Consider the following 18270-nt stretch of genomic DNA (forward strand, 5'->3'; position numbering starts at 1 on the left):
TCTCTCTCATTAGAATCTCTAGTGCAGTTTTTTTAATCAGAAAATCACTAAAAGTAATCTTTTACACCTTAACCACAGCCCACAGATTATAACATTTATTTACTGTATATATAATATACTAGGGGGCTTCACTCGCCAAACCCTGTGTTTGGTTAATTGGATATACAATTTTAAAAGCTTTTTTTTTTTTTTTTTTTTTTTCTTTGGAATTGTTTCAATTTCATTACTTGCACTTTTACTTTAAAGCTTCATTAAAAACAATATTTGGAATGACCTTTTCTTCAAGATCGCATTGAATTTTGATTTTGTGTTTGGACTTACATTGTGACAACACACAATGTATAACTGCCCGTGAGTGAATATTGTTTCTTTTTCTCTAATAAATTATCCGACTTTTTCTAATGTTTGTCCCTGTGATTTGTTAATTGTCATAGCAAAAGCTATTCTCACGGGAAACTAAACATTTTAATACGAATGGCATATTAAGATCTCCTTTGGTGTCTAATGTTTTTCGTGGAATATATACTACATTACCTTTCTTGTCGCCTGTTAAAATTTGCATCGCTTCTCCGTGATCATAAATATACACCTGACCGAATTGTGTTTTCTTTTAAATTAAACTTGTCGTTGTTTTAACTGTTGCGGGACCACAGATTCTCATAGTGTATGGTCCATTATTGTGTAAATCTACGTTTTGTGCATTGAATGATGCAAAGGCGAAAAGATTATTGTAGACTCGTATATTTTGCCTGTAGTGTTTGTGGATTGTGCGGAGGGCTGGCACCCTGCCCGGGGTTTGTTCCTGACTTGCGCCTTGTGCTGGGTGGGATTGGCTCCAGCAGACCCCTGTGACCCTGTTTTCGGATATAGCGGATTGGGAAATGACTGACTTGACTGTTTGTGGATTTCACTTTTCCCAAACATCAAATCTTTTAATTCTCTTGGATATGCCTCCTCATTGTGTAGAAACACTACTTTTCCCTGATGGCAACACAAATTAGACGATCTGCAAGTCTCTGACTTAAACTTCAAAGCCTTACAATATTTCCATACTTCTGGCATATCACCTATGTCCATATATTTGATCTCTATTTGCCGTTATTTCGATCTCTTTTTTAGCGCTAATGTGATCTTTATCTTGTTTTGATACTTTTGAATTTTTCTGCTTTTATATTCTGTATCTTGCTCTGCATGTGTATTGTGCCTACGATTTTTTGTGTCTTTTGAATTCCACTGTTTTCATTATCTCTAACCTGATGTGTTTCGCCCCCTCGTTTTTGAACATCTTTATGACGTTTTACTTTGTTTTCTACTCTTTGCCTTTTATTTCTGACCTCGCTTTGTCCTGCTATTTTTTTCAAATGCACCTGGTCCTGATGATTAATTTCCTTTTGTTTGCACTAATGCAATCTTTACTATCTTTTTTTTTGATACTGTAGCGACTGACGTAGTAAAGTGTCACAAAAGTTTTACTTGAACAATCGCCGACTTTGTAACCCCAAACACAACTTTCTAGCACCCTCTCCAAACCCTCCTCTCCCAGGTCTTGCCCCCCTTACCGCATCAATCAATATCCTGCTATCAGTCTTCCATGCTGTACTCCGCCCTCCCTTAATCAGACCTAACAGTCACTTAAAACAAAAATGGCTTCAACCTGGCTAGGACGCTACAATACTTTCGAATTTTACTGCTTTCATATTCTTTACCTTTCTCTGCATGTGTATTGCACCATCGTTTGTTTGAGCCTTTCGAATTCCACTGCTTTCATAATCTATCTGCCTTTTTTTCTTTCCAACACTTTTGAGTCTCTTTTCTCCGCGCTGCTCTTTCTTCTTTGCTTAGTTGTTGACGTTTCATCTAAAACATATTGTCCTTATATGCTTTATATGTGCTGAGAGCACAGGATCTGTGTGTGCTATGTGCCTTTACACAACTGAGTGTTTTGCTGGCCGTGCTCTCATTTGATATTGGTTGTAAGTAGGGCGTGTCTTGCAAGAATGTCATGTTCCACGTCCCTACGAGACGGTCCTGGCGCCTCCGAGCAGCCATGAGTCGAGGTAATACTTGGTAGTGAAAACCAATCAGATCGCTTTCTGCTACCAAGATTCTACCAAGAATTGAAAGCTCAGGCCAATCGCGGCCCGTATCAGCTACCAAGAATTGACCATTCACAGCCTGGTTCGGCTACCAAGAATTGGCCAATGATGGCTCGGTCGGCTACCAACAATTGGCGAATCACGGCTCGTGTTGGCTACCAAAACTCATAAAGGGCGGGCCAGCCTCTTGTCAGTTAATGTATTCTGCAAAAGCTTGTTCGAGTCTGCACACAGACGCTTTGCGATTTGCGTTTCATTTTGAACTTTCTAAAAGTGTTACTCACGAGTGTCAGTTTCTGCAGATATATTTACATTCACGTACACATTTTTGAATGATTTTTTAACCATTCTTGGTGCAGTTTATTACATTTATTAAATATGTGTGCAAAACGTGTAAAGACAGATATAATAATGTATAAATATAATAAACACTGAATTGTATAATCATAGTTGCATTTTTTATACTTAACACTAATTTCACAAATCGTTCATATCAATGCTAATACAGAATAATTATAGTTATACTCGATATTAACATTGATGTTATAAAATATGCTTATAAAATAGACCTACACCTTTAATACTCAGACGATTGTAATCGTGCTGTAGAACAGCATATATATGGGGTACAGATCATAACGTTTTATTTATTATGAACATGTTCTACTTAAGTTTGCATATGCTGGGTTTATGTCCAAGTGTCTGTTGATGGCGTTCTCATTTGATAACCAGGATTCGGCCAGCTCTCTGGCACTTTTAATACTGGCCTTAAATCTTACTTATACATTGTCCCAGTTAAATGTATGTCCTGTTGATTTTGTATGCGTATAGATCTGTGATCGTGAGTCCTTCCTTCTGACGACGTTGCGATGTTCCTGTATGCGAGTTGCAATTCTTTTTGATGTTTGTCCTATGTATACCGCTGAGCAAGAACTGCATGGACTACTATAAACTTCATTTCGTGTTTCTGCTGTCGATTTCATGTTTTTTGCGTTGAAATGGGACAGTGCGCAGATTGTTCGTGGGTTTGTGTGCTATTCTGATGCCTGATTTTGCCAGGATATACAGTATATAAAAGATGATCTGCTGTGGCAGCCCCTAACGGGAGCAGCCGATTGAAGAAGAAGAAGAAGATATATATAATTAGCTAAATGGTGTGTGCTGTTTATTATAAGTATATAAACATTTCCCTTTGCAATATTTCCAAATATTTATTTTTACCTACTTCAAATTAATTAAATGTCAGCATCAACTAGAATATATTACTTCCCAAATTTTATAAATACATACAAACACAAGGCTGTGAACTATTATTTATTCATTTTTATTGTGCTTTCATTTTTATTGTACCCCTCTTGATTATCTTTGCGGCCATCTGAGACCATGGTAAAGGTGCTATATAAGTAAGTGAAATGCGTTATTATTTGTTATAATTATGACTAGCAAAATACCCGCGCTTCGCAGCGGAGAAGTAGTGTGTTAAAGAGGTTATGAAAAAAAAAGGAAAAATTTTAAAAATAACGTGACATGATTGTCAATGTAATTGTGTTGTCATTGTTATGAGTGTTGCTGTGTTTTATATATATAAAATACACACACACACATATAAACATATATATACATATACATATATATACATATCTATATATATATATATATATATATATATATATATATATATATATGTACATATATATACATATACACATCCACATATCAACATATATATATACACACACACACACACACATATATATATATATATACACATACAGACTTTCGCCTTGTATGTAGATCGGGGTAATTACATTCATTGCATTCCTAGTCTGAATCACAATCTGATTGTATGGGTGGTTACCTGGCACTGTAGGGTTGCCACCCGTCCTTTAAAATACGGAATCGTGCCGCGTTTGAGAATGAAATTGCGCGTCCCGTTTTGAATCAATACTGGATGGGATTTATCCCGTATTTTTTTTATCTTTTTTTTTTTAAAGCAGCGTCTCATTCAAATCATCCCACACGCATTTTATGAAGATGCCTCCTTTCCTACTTTTGATTGGGTAATACTTGATGTCATCGTTAGTTTGATTGGTCTTTTTAACTGTCCAGTGAGGAGGGCGTGTCTTTTAAGTACAGTCTGCAAAGTGTTGGCACTGAGATGTGGCGTCAGCGCCATAGTTGAAGCCCCTAACGTTGCGGTCAGCAAGTCGGCTAACATCCGCCATGTGCCGTCTTTCAGTTGCGAGAAGCAGATCATAGAATGGTTGAAACTGTTGCCCCTAACGTTGCGCCACGGCGTGTGGTTCGTTTATACCTCGTGTCTTCTCATTAAACTTTTATCTCGCGAATATGTTATTGCAATCCGCAGCGGGAGCGTTTCTATAAACTTAATTTAAACTTACGTTTTACACCGTGCTTTGTTTCCCTTATGAACATGCTTGTATGCTTAACTCGCTCCGTTCTCAATTGTTTAATTTATTTTTTGCTCTTCGCCGTTTGCGGCTCTTCCTCCATTTCCCCCTACTTCGTTCTTTTATGTCGCGAATATGTTATTGCAATCCTTAACGGGAGCGTTTCAATAAACTGATTGAAAATAGTTTTGCATTTACCTTTTTAGTAAAAGGCGAGCTTTTAAGCCTGAGAAATCACCCCGTAAATGCACACGTTTAATTGCACATGTGTTAATATGTATGGTTACACAGTATTAAAAGACAGTGAACAACGTCAGTTACCTTTGTTCCCGCGTTTGATAAAAGGTGAGCTTTTAAGCCTGAGAAATCACCCCGTAAATGCACACGTTTAATTGCACATGTGTTAATATGTATGCTTACACAGTATTAAAAGACAGTCAAAAATTAACGTCATTTACCTTCGTTCCCGCGTGTGACTCGTGCTGTAAATCTCTTCCTTGTTTTTAGTTCACGTGATTACGTAGGAGGCGTGATGACGCGATACGTGACTCCGCCTCCTCCATTACAGTGTATGGACAAAAAATACGTTCCAGTTATGACCATTACGCTTTGAATTTCGAAATGAAACCTGCCTAACTTTTGTAAGTAAGCTGTAAGGAATGAGCCTGCCAAATTTCAGCCTTCCACCTACACGGGAAGTTGGAGAATTAGTGATGAGTCAGTCAGTCAGTCAGTCAGTGAGTGAGTCAGTCAGTCAGTCAGTGAGGGCTTTGCCTTTTATTATTATAGATTCAATAGAATTTGCAGGCAGTTTGTTTAATTGTGATTTTAACTATGCTTGTTGTCCATGTGTTCCTTAACAAATCAATAAACAGTTTTTGTTTAATCAAAAAATAAAAATAACTGAATCTGCAAAGTAGAATTCAAAGCACCGTTCATCGAAGAGAAAGTTTAAAACAAATATATATTTTAGAGATATATTCTTGAATTCAGCAATGTGCCATGAGCGGGATTCGAACCCGGATCTCTATGATAATTCTTGGTAGTTTGTCTCTCAAGAATCGCAGCCATACCTCGACTAATACGCGATATCCTTGGGACAATTTCTTGGCACCAAGTCTCATGTTTACGGTCCCCGCGAGACGCTTCGTGGCCAGTCTCTTTCGTCTCGCGGGTCTTTTAAGTGTCTTCCGAGACAATCGCGTCTCGTTGCCCTGCTTTTCCTTTCCAGGATTTTTTTTTATAATAGATATAGTCACACACATATGCATGGGACAAGACTTTTTTCAAGAGATTTGTTCAAGTCCCATGAGATGAGACTTTGGCCATGAGATTTGTTCAAGTCACACCCTTCTCTCAACCATATTCAACCGTGCACATGGTACTCTCACCTCTCATTCGTGGGAATGCTTTTGACAGACACAGTTCCTGCTCTCTTAGCTCTTATAAATTTGAACATTATCCTCCCTTTAAATTCCCAAATAAAGAAGATGTATTATATCCAAATCTTTTTGAAGAATTTCATCACAAAGGATTATCAACAGAAAAAATGAGTACACGGGCAATCCTAGCACCGAGAAACGATGAAATCAAACGAATGAACGCCAAAAATGTCGATCAGTTACACAGCAAATTGGTTAAATGCATATCAATAGACAATGCTGGAACAGTTGGTGGTGATCGTGTGGAACATTAAAACATCAACTTACAATATCCCGAAGAATATCTACAACCATTAACACCGTCCAGTCTTCCAGCGCACAAATTACTGTAGAAAGAATGATGTATCCAAGAAAGGTAATGTAGTAAATCTTCCGCGGAAAACATTAGACAACAAAGGAGATCTCTGCGGTGGGCTGGCGCCCTGCCCAGGATTTCTTCCTGCCTTGCACCTTGTGCTGGCTGGGATTGGCTCCAGCAGACCCCCATGACCCTGTAGTTAGGATATAGCAGGTTGGATAATGACTGGCTGACTGACTGACAAAGGAGATCTTGATATGCCATTCGTATTAAAACATTAACAGTTTCCCATTAGAATAGCTTTTGCAAAGACAATTAACAAATCTTAGCGCCAAACATTTGAAAAAGTCGTTTTATTTAACAGAGAGAAAGAAACGAAATTCAATCATGGGTATTTATACATTGCATTGTAACAATGAAAGTCCAAACACAGAATCAAAATTCAATGCAATATTGATGAAAATTTAATTCAAAAAATTGTTTTTACTGAAGTTTTACAGTACAAGTGTAAGTTTAAAAAGTATTTGTGTGTTAATTTCAAAGCCAAACAGAATGAAAAGTATTATGCAATGAATAACTAATGCAACATGAAACATAATTTTCTTTCAAATTATTATGTTTTACTATTTTTTAATATGGTTAATTACTCGCTGTAATGTAAATAGTTCTATTATGCATATGTAACAATTCCCGTGAAAATTAACATCTGTTTAAATTGTACATCTTCATCCCCCATAAGCAACTGGCAGAAACGTAATGAGGCTAGCACTTAACTAGTATATAATATAACATAATATAATATAATATGTGTGTCGTGTCGTTAAGGTTTTAAGATTTAAAGTGTGACTTACACAGAAGTCAAGTAAAGAAATTATTTGATTTTAATTTGATATTTTGCAGATGAATTCAAGACTAACAATTTACAATGACATTCCATCCACATCTGGGAAATTGGCTTCTAAAAGAAAAAGTGTGACAAATAGTGCTCGTCCTTCATCAAGACAACAACAGCCAGTGATGGATGATTCACCTTTATCGTCTGAAGATTCTTTAAGTGATGAAGACCCTGCCTGGGTTAGTAGTATTCATGTAAAAGCTGAAAAAAATAAACACTTCATTGGAAGTGGTAGTCAGTTATAAATGTAGTGTTTATTTTTCATTATTGTTATAATAATTTCCAATATACATATAGACATGGCTGGCAAAAATTGTATTCTTACGTTAAAGGAGTAGCATCAATTTCAACCTTCTTTGTTAAATTTGGTTTTATTTTTGAATGTTCAAACCTAGTTGTTAAGTAGTGAATTTTACAGAAGATTATTGTTCTCTTGCTTTTGTTTGACAATAACACAAATTTACTGCAGAACACATTCAAACGTGTTTTATATTGGAAGAACATGTGAAGAAGTAATTTTGCCAAAGTTCAGTAATGCTTTTGGTTTTTGGAAGGACTGACATATTCAGGTTCAGAAAATCCTTCTCTTCATTACTTCCAAACTTCTATGAACACTTTTTAGAATAGATTAATTGTGTGAATTCCTAAATAAAGGTGAGGGTTATGTTTCTGTAATGCACATACCCATTGTAGTTATTTAAAAGATATAAAGTATTGTTTTTTCTAACCAGGAGAGACCATTTCATAAAAAGAGATGTCATACACCTGGAACGAAAAGAGCAACATTTTCAACTTCTAGTTCTTCAGGTAATCAATTATCAATTTTATTGTTTGAAAATGTAACCCAGTTGTGCTATTTTAACATTCATATGAAACAAACTATGAGGCATTGAGTTAGAGAATAAGGTGGTGATTCTGAAACATTCTTTTTATTTGTGTTTTTTTTTTTATTGGATCCAGTAAATGTAAAATAATTAAAAGTTAAATCTAAGGGTAAATATAAAAGAAGCACCCACTCCCGATTTCTCTCACTCCACCCCCATCCCTGCAAGGAATGATGACTGTAAAGAGAAAATGAAGGAGTAGAATAAGAGTGGAACCAGAATGTCCATGAAGACTAGCGCCAGATACACCCCTATGCTGCGGGGTATATTATGAAATTCTCAGCCACCCAACCCTCAACCAGCTCTACTGCAAAAACATTCTGGTTAACACTGAAACCAAACGCCCCACTGATCTGCTGAACAGAGATTTTGAAAAGAACCATATTGCAAAAAGTGAACTGGGGTTTCTATTGAGAAGCCAGAGCTAGCCTAGCTGCAGTCACCCCTAGTGAGAGAAGCCTCCACTGTAAAAAGGCAAAGACGGCGAATGGAAAGGTTCAGAAAACGAAAATATGGGTTTAGAAAGGAATAGCTGTAGGTAAGAATGAGAAAAAGAATTCAGAGATGAAGGAACAATAGGAATAGATTGGAGGACTGTGTCAAAACACATGGAAAAAAGTGCCTGGGGCATTATGGGAGAAATCGCATTAGGCAATGGTGGCCAGTCCCGTAGCATAACAGTTAAGAGTAAGATACAGGGTTACAAATTTAATTATGCATTATTGGTGATTCAGGTTTTTGGATGAGAGAGAAATGTTTTAGTGCTCCAGCATAATGGGGCAAGATGAAAAGAGGTCACTATTCTATATTGAGTATAGTGGTAAAGGCCTGTAAGCATATTTTGTGTAAAACAGCATACAGAGTACAGACAGGTTTCAGATGGGGAGACAGAGACCAAGAGAAATCAAATAGAGGGTGGGAAGGAAGAGGAAAACAAAAACCCCAAATGTCCTAAGGACAAACCTTAGCTGGAGATGAAAGAAAAATAAAGAGGATGGATAGAGAAATGGGACTGTGGCCACTAGAACATACTGAGCCATTGAACATATTTCTGAGTGGTAATGCCTTGATGAGAAAAAAAGGCAAAGCACCAACCAGTGAAAAGTGCATCTTTGTGAAAGAGTGGCGTCTAGTCGTGACAGCCAGGACAGGACCCAAGGAGGTTTTTAACATGATCCTATGTCTCGGTGGCATAGTTAGTAATAGAACCAAGATTAAGGAAATGTGGTTCAGTTTCAGGGAGGAAACAGATAGATATGGAAAAGAACAGGGTTGAAAACCAGATTTCTTTTAACAGGAAGCCAGGATAGATAGTTGGAGGGACAATCCAACTTTAAATTGGGCAAATGCCCAGTGATATCATTCTCAGTCAGGTAAAGACACTCCTCCATCATGCATGTCACATATTAAAACAGAATGCTTAATAGAAGGGCATTTTGTATTTCACAAAAAACAGGAAACAAATGACCAGGAGTCAGACAAGTATTTTACCAGTGGAGGGTTGAGGTAGGGGATGGCACTGATGAAAGGAAAATAGGGAACAAAGTTCATTTTAGTAGTCGGGAGTCAGTAATGAGATGAGAAGGGAGGGGAGGAAAAAAAGGAAACAGACTCATTTAGACTGATTAGGACTCAGCAGTTGTTAGAGATGAAAATGCCCTGCACTAATAAAGAAATGTTGATATCAATATATCAAAATGCCTTTACCAATGGGATGAGCGCTGGCTGTTTAATCACTTTTAATATAATGACATTCCATGTAAGAGGTAAAATTTGCAGTTCAGATTTGTATTTATATTAAATATCTGCATTCTAAAGTACTATTTTAATCTATCATTTAATTCATAGTTCGTTATTGTGCGTTTGAACATTTATTAAAATAATCTTCTGATGGTGTATTTCTATCACCATACAGGAAGGAATAGATTTATGGATTTGTCATTTTCGTATGTACTGAGTATAGTAAAGAGTCATCTTAAATAAATTAATAAATATTTCGCCAAATCCCATTCATCTTAATACACACCAGAGGAAAGCCCAGTTCACACAAACAAATTCCTCCTCTGCATGTAATGTGAGAATTGCACCTGGACATGACAGAGCTGGAGCTGCCTCAGTGACAGGCAGATGACAACAAATGTTGTTTGCTATGTGGCAGGAAATGAATGAAATCAGTCTGATCACAATGAATTAATTTAGGAATGACTTGTTCCAGTTACAGCTTTGCAGCAGCTTCGAACAACCAAGGGGCTCTTTTATCTTGTTTTAAAATGAGTGTGGTAATAGCATGAATTGATTTTAGGAATTAATTTTAATGGAGGTGTTGGCAGAATTTAACATTAAAAATAAAGATATTGATAATTTGTCTTAGAAAGTAAACAGTAAGTGGTGAGTACAAAGTCTCATTAAGTTCAGCCTTCAGAGAGCTTGGGGAAACAAGTTGATTTTAGGTGTCAAGGAACTGCAATTTACTGCAAATAAAATGTATTTAAGCCTAGACTGGGAGTTATAGTAGTGTCTGTGGGAAAGGGTTTTTGGGACATCTATCCTTAAAATATAACTCTCCTTTTATCAAATGCACATGTTCTTTTAATGAAGACTACAGTTATATGTTACACCTCTGTCACTACTACTATTTGTCTGTTCTTACACTTATCAACATTTAGGGATATACACCCAGGACTACATTCCACTTGCTTCACACTTCACCTAGGTATGACTGTCATTGTAGATAGTTTTCTTACATCTTTGACTGTCCTAGCTGAGAAAAGGACTTTCTTTCCCAACTCCTGATACATAAAATAGAACAAATTGTACAAGTAGGAAAACAAGCTTAATAAGTTTTAATCTTTTAATACTATAACTAGTGCTATAAACAAAAGCAGAAACAGACAGAGGCGGCTATCCATACCATACATCCAAATAGTGCTAGATATGTAGTCTCTCATATAAGCAACAAGTTTTGTTATTGTGTTACTAACTGTCCCCTGCGGCTCCGCCCACGTAGTAGTGAAACAGGACAGTGAGGAGGGTCCTGCCTGGCTTCCCACTCCTGACGTCATGCTTCCCCCTCCCCTCGGCCCACAGCCTCTGTCTCAGATTAGTGCACATATATCACACCTGCAAGCAAACTATAGTTCTTAGCGCAATGAGAGAAGTCGTAAAATCAACCGGAATGTTTAAGCAATTATAGAAAAAAACCCGATCTAAATCTGTTAAGTAGTTCTCTCGTTTGCTAGCTAAGTGGAGGTGAGGAACACCCCGAGGCTGGCACGTGAGTGAGGAGGGCCCCACCCCTCTCCCCTTGTGTCTCTCGGATTCGCGTGAATAAATTGGTACCGCAAGCGAACTATGATACATAGTGCAATGAGAGATGTCGCAAAATCAACTGGAATGTTCAAAAAAATGACAGAAAAAAAAACGATCTAAATCCGTTAAGTAGTTCTCTTGTGAAAAAAGGAAAGACCTGCAGACAGACTGACGTTGGATTTTATATATGTAGAGATTAAAAGGGGTTTTCAAAAATTCAATTGATTCCAATTACTTTTTTTGCTGTGTTCATTGTTAATGTAGGTAAACCTGGTCATCGTGTTGTACCTGAAAGAAAGTCGACAAAAGCTACTGAGCCTGTTGTAGTGTTAAGCGAATTCCAGAAATTCTCATTGGAATATAGGTGAGCTTAAATCTAAATACAAAATTGTAATTGCGACGCATGCGCGAGTTGCAGTACCGGCAAAAAGTCAGGAGGTGCAGTGTGCTAAAAGTTGAAATGTGACGTCGGAGTCTCTGGTTACTATCTACATTTGAAAGAAAGCCGCTTTGCGGATCCTACAAGATCGATGTGTGCGCTTCAATGTTTGATAAATGGTTCGATGTAGGGAAGCAAAATGCCGACATACAGATGCATTCGTGGTGCTTTTATATTCAAGTGTCTTATATTCCTTATCGTAATGACACGATACATTTTAAAACTCTCATATATTGTCTTCTGTGCCACAGAACACATTAAATGTATGATATTCCAACTCTCTGCACATTTAGAATCCTTAGATTTATACTTGATATTAGTTTCATGATGAAATGCATTAAAGTATGTATGTTACATTTTACAGATAAATCATTAATTTCATTTAAATAATGAATACTGTTAATAATTACACACATGGGGTGACACGGTGGCAGAGCGGTAGCACTGCTGTCTCGCAGGGAGTCATGTCGCTGGTATTCTCTGCCTGGAGTTTGCATGTTTTCCTTCTGGGTTTCCACAGTGTGCTCCAGTTTCCTTCCAAAGATATACAGATTTGGTGACACTAAAATAACACTAGTGTATGTGAGTGCTTGTATTCACCTTGCGATGAGCTGATGCTCGTCCAGGGATTGTTTCAGCCTCGTGCCCAATGTTTACTGGAATGGACAAATCCCTGGATTGATGGATTTAATCATTAAACATCCTTTTCAGAGATATTGCAGTAAGGTGTACAACACAGAGAAGCTAAACCGGTTCTCACCATGATAATATCTCGCACTGCCACCTGGTGGATTCCTCCAGATTTCCGTGAAGTATGCGCTTAAGTATAAACAGTACAACACTTGTGTAGCAGGAGTGTCCGCTGCAGCATGCGTTGCGTCACGTGAAGTATAAACCCAGCCTTAGGCGTAAAACCAGACTGTTCCGGTCGCTGGTAGGTGAGCAAGTGATAATGGATCCTATTGAGGACGACCCTAGAAAGGACCTTAAAAGGCACTGAGAGCAGTGTTATCCCCCTGTAGTTGCTGCAATCTAGGTGATCTCCCTTCCCTTTCCAGATAGGGACGACAAGTCCCATTTTCCAGTCAGTTGTGATGATGCCTATCTCTCAAATGGAAGCAAAGATTGTTTGGAATGCCAGGAGGACAGCCTTACCACCAGCCTGGAGAAGTTCACCCTGGATACCACAGATTCCTGCAGCCCTTCCTCCCCTCAGCTGGTTCACCACCTGTGCAATTCCAGTGAGACTGGGTGGTTCACATCTAATTGGAGGATCAGCCTCAAGGACCGTGGACCCAGAGATATCCAATGTCAGCCGGAGGATCAGCTTTGAACAGCTGCTCAAAGTAGCCAGCCCAGCGGGTCACAACTGCACAACTTCTTCATGTCTGCGTTGGTTTTTCTATGGGTGTTCCCAAAGGTGTAAAGATTTGGTTATTCAAAACCACCCCTTTGTCAGTGTAAGTCAGAGTATGTATAGGCCCTTACTTAGACTGTTGCTCTGTCCTGAGTTGGTGGCTTATGCCCAGTGTTGCCAGGAGAAGCTCAAGTGCCCCCACAACACTAAAATTAGATTAAGTGGGTTTGAAAAAAAATGGAGTATTGTCCAGTAATTCCAGTACTTAAGCCTGAGTGATGCCAAATCTAACCTTCTGAACATATGGATAGCAATACAATAAATATAATACAAATGCATGTGTAATAGAGTAGTATAAGCATAGTGAGTGAAGAATTTCCTGTAATGAGGTATTCGAATATTGTGTCTTATGTTATGATAAGAAAGGTTATATTAAATTTAGAGATGTGAAATTTGTTGCCATTTGTCATTTTTTTAATGAACATTCAGATCTAAATATGAAGTGCTGCATGATAGAACTGGGTCTGATATTTGATTTGCAAATCCAGTGCAAACAAATCAGAAAGACAAAAAACAAGGGTGGGATCTCCAGTGTGCACCCTCATTTAATGTCTAGGTTGGCTGAGTGAAAGAAAGCAAAAGAATGTTGCAAAAATGTCACATGATGTATACTTGGTTTATTGTAGCATATGAGTAAGCTTCTAAAAAAGCTAAGGTCTGTCCTTGTTGGAAGGTAGGTTCTAAATAAGTGGCCACTGTAGAGGTTGTTCAAGTAGGACAAGAAGCGGAAGAGGCAGAGTTGGCAATATCCAGACCAGAAATTATGTCAGAAGTCTTTCAGTGGGTTCTCCTACAATATAAAGTAAATGGAAACTGTATTATTAATGATAGATAGATAGATAATTTATTAATCCCAAGGGTAGAGAAAAGCCAAGCAAAATGACACCTTTTATTGGCTAACTAGAAAGATTACAATATGCAAGCTTTCGAGGCAACTCAGGCCCCTTCTTCAGGCAACACATTGTGGTGGTGTCACACCATAAACTTCCCCATATTTTTAGTTGACCCCACACCAGTGAGACATTCCTGACACGTCCATGACACAAGATTAAGAAACACCTCAGTCTTTGTTGAGAAAGCTCATAGTTTAACATGTCTTGGATTATTTTTCGGACCTATTAATAGTTTTGACTATATCTGTATAGGACAAGAGAAATGGTTTCATAGACTAAGCAGGCAAGTGTCATTATTGACTCTAACAAAAATTAAGTTGATATGCTGCTGTGATGGTGACCATTTTGACAGCATAATCTAGCTACTGCACACATGTCAGTCATTTACAAATTGACAATCTGCATTTATTTGGAAAACTGGTCGTGAACATGTAAAACATCTACCTAAACTAACCAATTTTTTAACTTTTTCTATGCATTTCATAAGTAAAAGAAACAAGAAATGAAATGTTAGTGTCAAAAAGACAAGGAAGTCAAAACCACACTTGTTTTAATCAACTGTCAGTGTCCTGAAATGAACGCATTTTGGGCGCAAGTTGTGGATTAACACGCACAGGTGTTATCAGCTGCAGCAGGAATGTTTCACTAGATAAAACACGAGTAAACTTAAGAAATTATTTGTCTGTAGCACTGAAGAAAATTATTCTCTTGAAAGGCTGTCAACTTTGCTGAATATTTTATTGTACTTCTGTATATATTAAATTAATTAAACCCTTATCAGGCCATAATCAAACAAAAAATAACTGAATGAATGATGTTATATGAAGCCCATTTCCTGTTTTTGCTTAATTGTCTTTAGTTCGGAATTCCTGCAAAAACTTATAAAAACTTTTTGTTTTTCAAGGTGTTCTGCTTCATAGCACTGAACTGGAAGAAAATATTAAAACTAGCAAGTCATTTTCAGGGGTTCAGGTAACATCTCCACAAATAAACAATCTTTCATTTTTGAAGACTGCTCAACCCAATTTACCTTCATCATCAAAAGTAAATAGGAATGATGGTCCTATAACACAAATGAGGAACAAGACCCTCAAGTGGAATTTAAAGAAAAATAAAACAATTTCAAAAAATGGCATGAACAGCAAGCAAAAACTGACTCGGAAGGTGCAAAGTAAAAAGACAGTGAGGATTGATGGATCAAATGAGAGTGCAAAATTAAGGTAAGTTTCACACATTTTGTTTGTGTTCATTTTTATTTTTTATTCAGAGATGTCTTTCTCTCATATGTTCACATACAGTACATACTGACATCCAGATAGTTTTTGATTTCAATGCCTGCTAATCTTTGCATATGGTTTTTGTTATATCATCATATGTCAACCTAAGACTCCCATGCCTAAACCATTTACTGTTTATTTAAAAAGTGTCTTCAGTTTTTTTTTTATTTCAGCTTATACATACTAAATACAGTACATTTTCTTTAATCGGCATCCTTTACTCTGTTACAAATACTGTATAACTAAAACCGAAATGCTAGTCACTAAAACAACATACAATATGAGAACAAAAAAATTGACAGATTTTCTTTTTTTAGTACTGTACTACCATTTCTTAAAACTCCAAACGGCAACAAAGACAAAAATATGGTCCCAGATTCCAACTATGTGTAGTTAAATGGTTGCTGAGTCCAATGTTGTTGATTGCCATGGAATACAGTGAAGATCCAACATTGTCTTTTGTTGGGGGGGAAGAAAGAAAAAAAAATCTGTCCTTAGGTTGTGTTCCAAGATCAGGAAGGAGAAAATAGCCACACTATTGTGGCCACTCAATAACACAGAATGGAAAAGATGTAGTAAAGTCCATTAAAGGTTATTGATTCATTTATTAAAAAGCAATATGATCAGCTTCCTCAGCAGATTGAATGATGTGTTACTATATTCTTGGTCCTTACAATACTTTCTAATACTTCTTAAGTTTTGAGATTTTACTGTGTACATTTTAGTTAGCCAACTTCTTGCTTGAACCACTACTCAGAACCTTCTTGTTCTTTGTTGTTCACTTGACCTTTATCTGGTTTCATGATATGCTTGAACAAGTTTCTGACATTTGTTAGCTCTTTATTACTATTTCAGAGATAGATGCTATATATTTATTTTAATATGGAAATCATACCACAACACGTAATGCACAGTGACTATACTACCACTAACTCTAATTTCTCTTCCACATTTTCCACTTCCAAAATCAGTGTCTTTTAAAGGGCAGGGTCTCCAGTCCATTTTAGTTGTAATCCATTGAATTATAGGTCCTTGTCCTTACTTGAGTCCATTCCATGCCTTCTGGCTCAAGAAGTCTGCAGAGGGGCCTCTGAAGACATGTCGTTGTAGGTGATTTATACCTTTGTTATCAGACAGGTCCTGGTACAAGCCTTAGTTCAGTCACTTACTTTGGAATGCAAGTGGGGGTTTTGTGCAGCTGGATGCCTGCATCCCTGTTAAATCTACTCCCATAATATGCCTAGTGCTAATTTTGTCCTGCTGCATGTGTAATATCAGTGGAAATTTATAAGATAATATATAGGTCAAAAGTTTCAAAAACCCTGTTTTTCAAGCTTTTATTGATATCTAAGCAGTTCAAGTCTATTGAATAACCTGACATGGTATAAATATAACTGCCAGAGGTTAAAAAAAAAGTTTAGGTTTCCAAAAAAAGAAAAAGAATGCAATTTTTGGACTTATGAAAAAAGGACTTTATCAGAAAGCAAGTACTGGGTTATCAAATTACAATTTTTCTACAGCAATAGAAGTTAATTAAGACTAATGAAAAATAAAAAGCTAAAATTGCCACTTTCAATTCAGAAGCTCAGTAGCACAAGGTTAACTTCAGCTTAGTGATTAATTTGTACATTGTAATGAGCATGGTGACAAAAGAGAGAGACACACACACACACACACACACACACACACAGACAGACCACTGCAGCTACTTGGCTCCATGCATTTGAAAAGTGCTTCTGTCTACTAGGATATCTTTCTGTCCTTTTGAGAGAAAGATATCCTAGCATTAACTGTATTACATAATAACAGCAAATAGAGTTTAGATAACCATTGTGGTCTAGGTATACTTTGGTAGGGCATGATTACATTTCCAAATAAACAGTAATTTTAACTTACTTTACTTATTTGTTTAGATGTGCCATCAGATGGTGAATGCTGTGCAGCCTCCTACATGCTTGTACTGGTGTCATTGAGTTGGGTGTTTTGAGGACTGGAATTTGCATCTCCGGTGTCTCTTCGTTATCAACTCTCATAATGGCAGTCCTTTTCATTTCCTTTTGATGAGGTGTAACACATTGTTTATTTTGAATGCATATTTTGTAATTCAATTTTTCACAAACATAGCAGACAATTCTTTAAACCTAACATTGACTCTGACATATATTGTCGTTACTGACAATATATTGTTCACTTTTAACATTAGTCCATTGATATCTTTGAAGGCCACTGTATAATTTGATTTTACAAGAAAAGATTTCCCTTGCAACGGGTTATGTTTATTTTTCACACATGCAATGTGCTCTCTGCACTGATGGCACACATTTATATGTGGCCTTTTTGTTGTGGATAGTTTATTGTATTCAGAAGCTCACTCTATGTTGGATCTGGTTAATGAGAGCACCACTGATCTTTGCAGTTCAAAATCACCACACTCTACTTTGAGCACAGCCTTCCTGAGGTACTGAATTGCTTTAGAAATGTGACAGTCGATTCTCTACTTGTTCCCACTCAGTTTTAAGCAAAATTCACTTATGGTCGTCTATGTACGTATATATTATACATCTGGCTCAGGTAGACTAGGCAGACTCAAAGCCACAACAGAATCAGGAGACAAGCTTCTGAGAGTCAACGGCTCATGTGGTAGCTTGTTTGCAAGTCCAGTGTTGTGTTTTCACATCATCTGCCAGAAAAGGACACACATCAGGATTTAGCAGGCAAACTAAACTGGCTGACTAAACTGTATGATGATGGTGTTTTGGTATTGACATAAAAACTAAGTATGTTAAACACAAAAATATGCCAGAGGATAAAAATCATAGGGAAAATTTTCTGGACAATAAAGTATTTTTATTAAATCATTGTATAAAATAAAAAATATATATATATGAAAACTGAACCTTGACACATTA

The 18270-nt window shown here is 37.0% G+C and overlaps 1 protein-coding gene across 2 annotated transcripts in view; it reads left to right on the forward strand.

Moving 5' to 3' along the window:
• The window catches only part of cenpu (centromere protein U), a 133051-nt gene that overhangs the window by 70790 nt on the left and 43991 nt on the right, over nt 1-18270 (forward strand). For both annotated transcript variants that reach the window (XM_028802113.2, XM_051928442.1), the window contains exons 6-8: nt 7148-7321; nt 7874-7949; nt 14989-15304. In XM_028802113.2, the coding sequence (XP_028657946.1) occupies nt 7148-7321; nt 7874-7949; nt 14989-15304 (566 nt within the window). The remainder of the gene's footprint in view (nt 1-7147; nt 7322-7873; nt 7950-14988; nt 15305-18270) is intronic.

This window comes from Erpetoichthys calabaricus, chromosome 5 (assembly GCF_900747795.2).
Source record: "Erpetoichthys calabaricus chromosome 5, fErpCal1.3, whole genome shotgun sequence".
Lineage (NCBI taxonomy): Eukaryota > Metazoa > Chordata > Cladistia > Polypteriformes > Polypteridae > Erpetoichthys > Erpetoichthys calabaricus.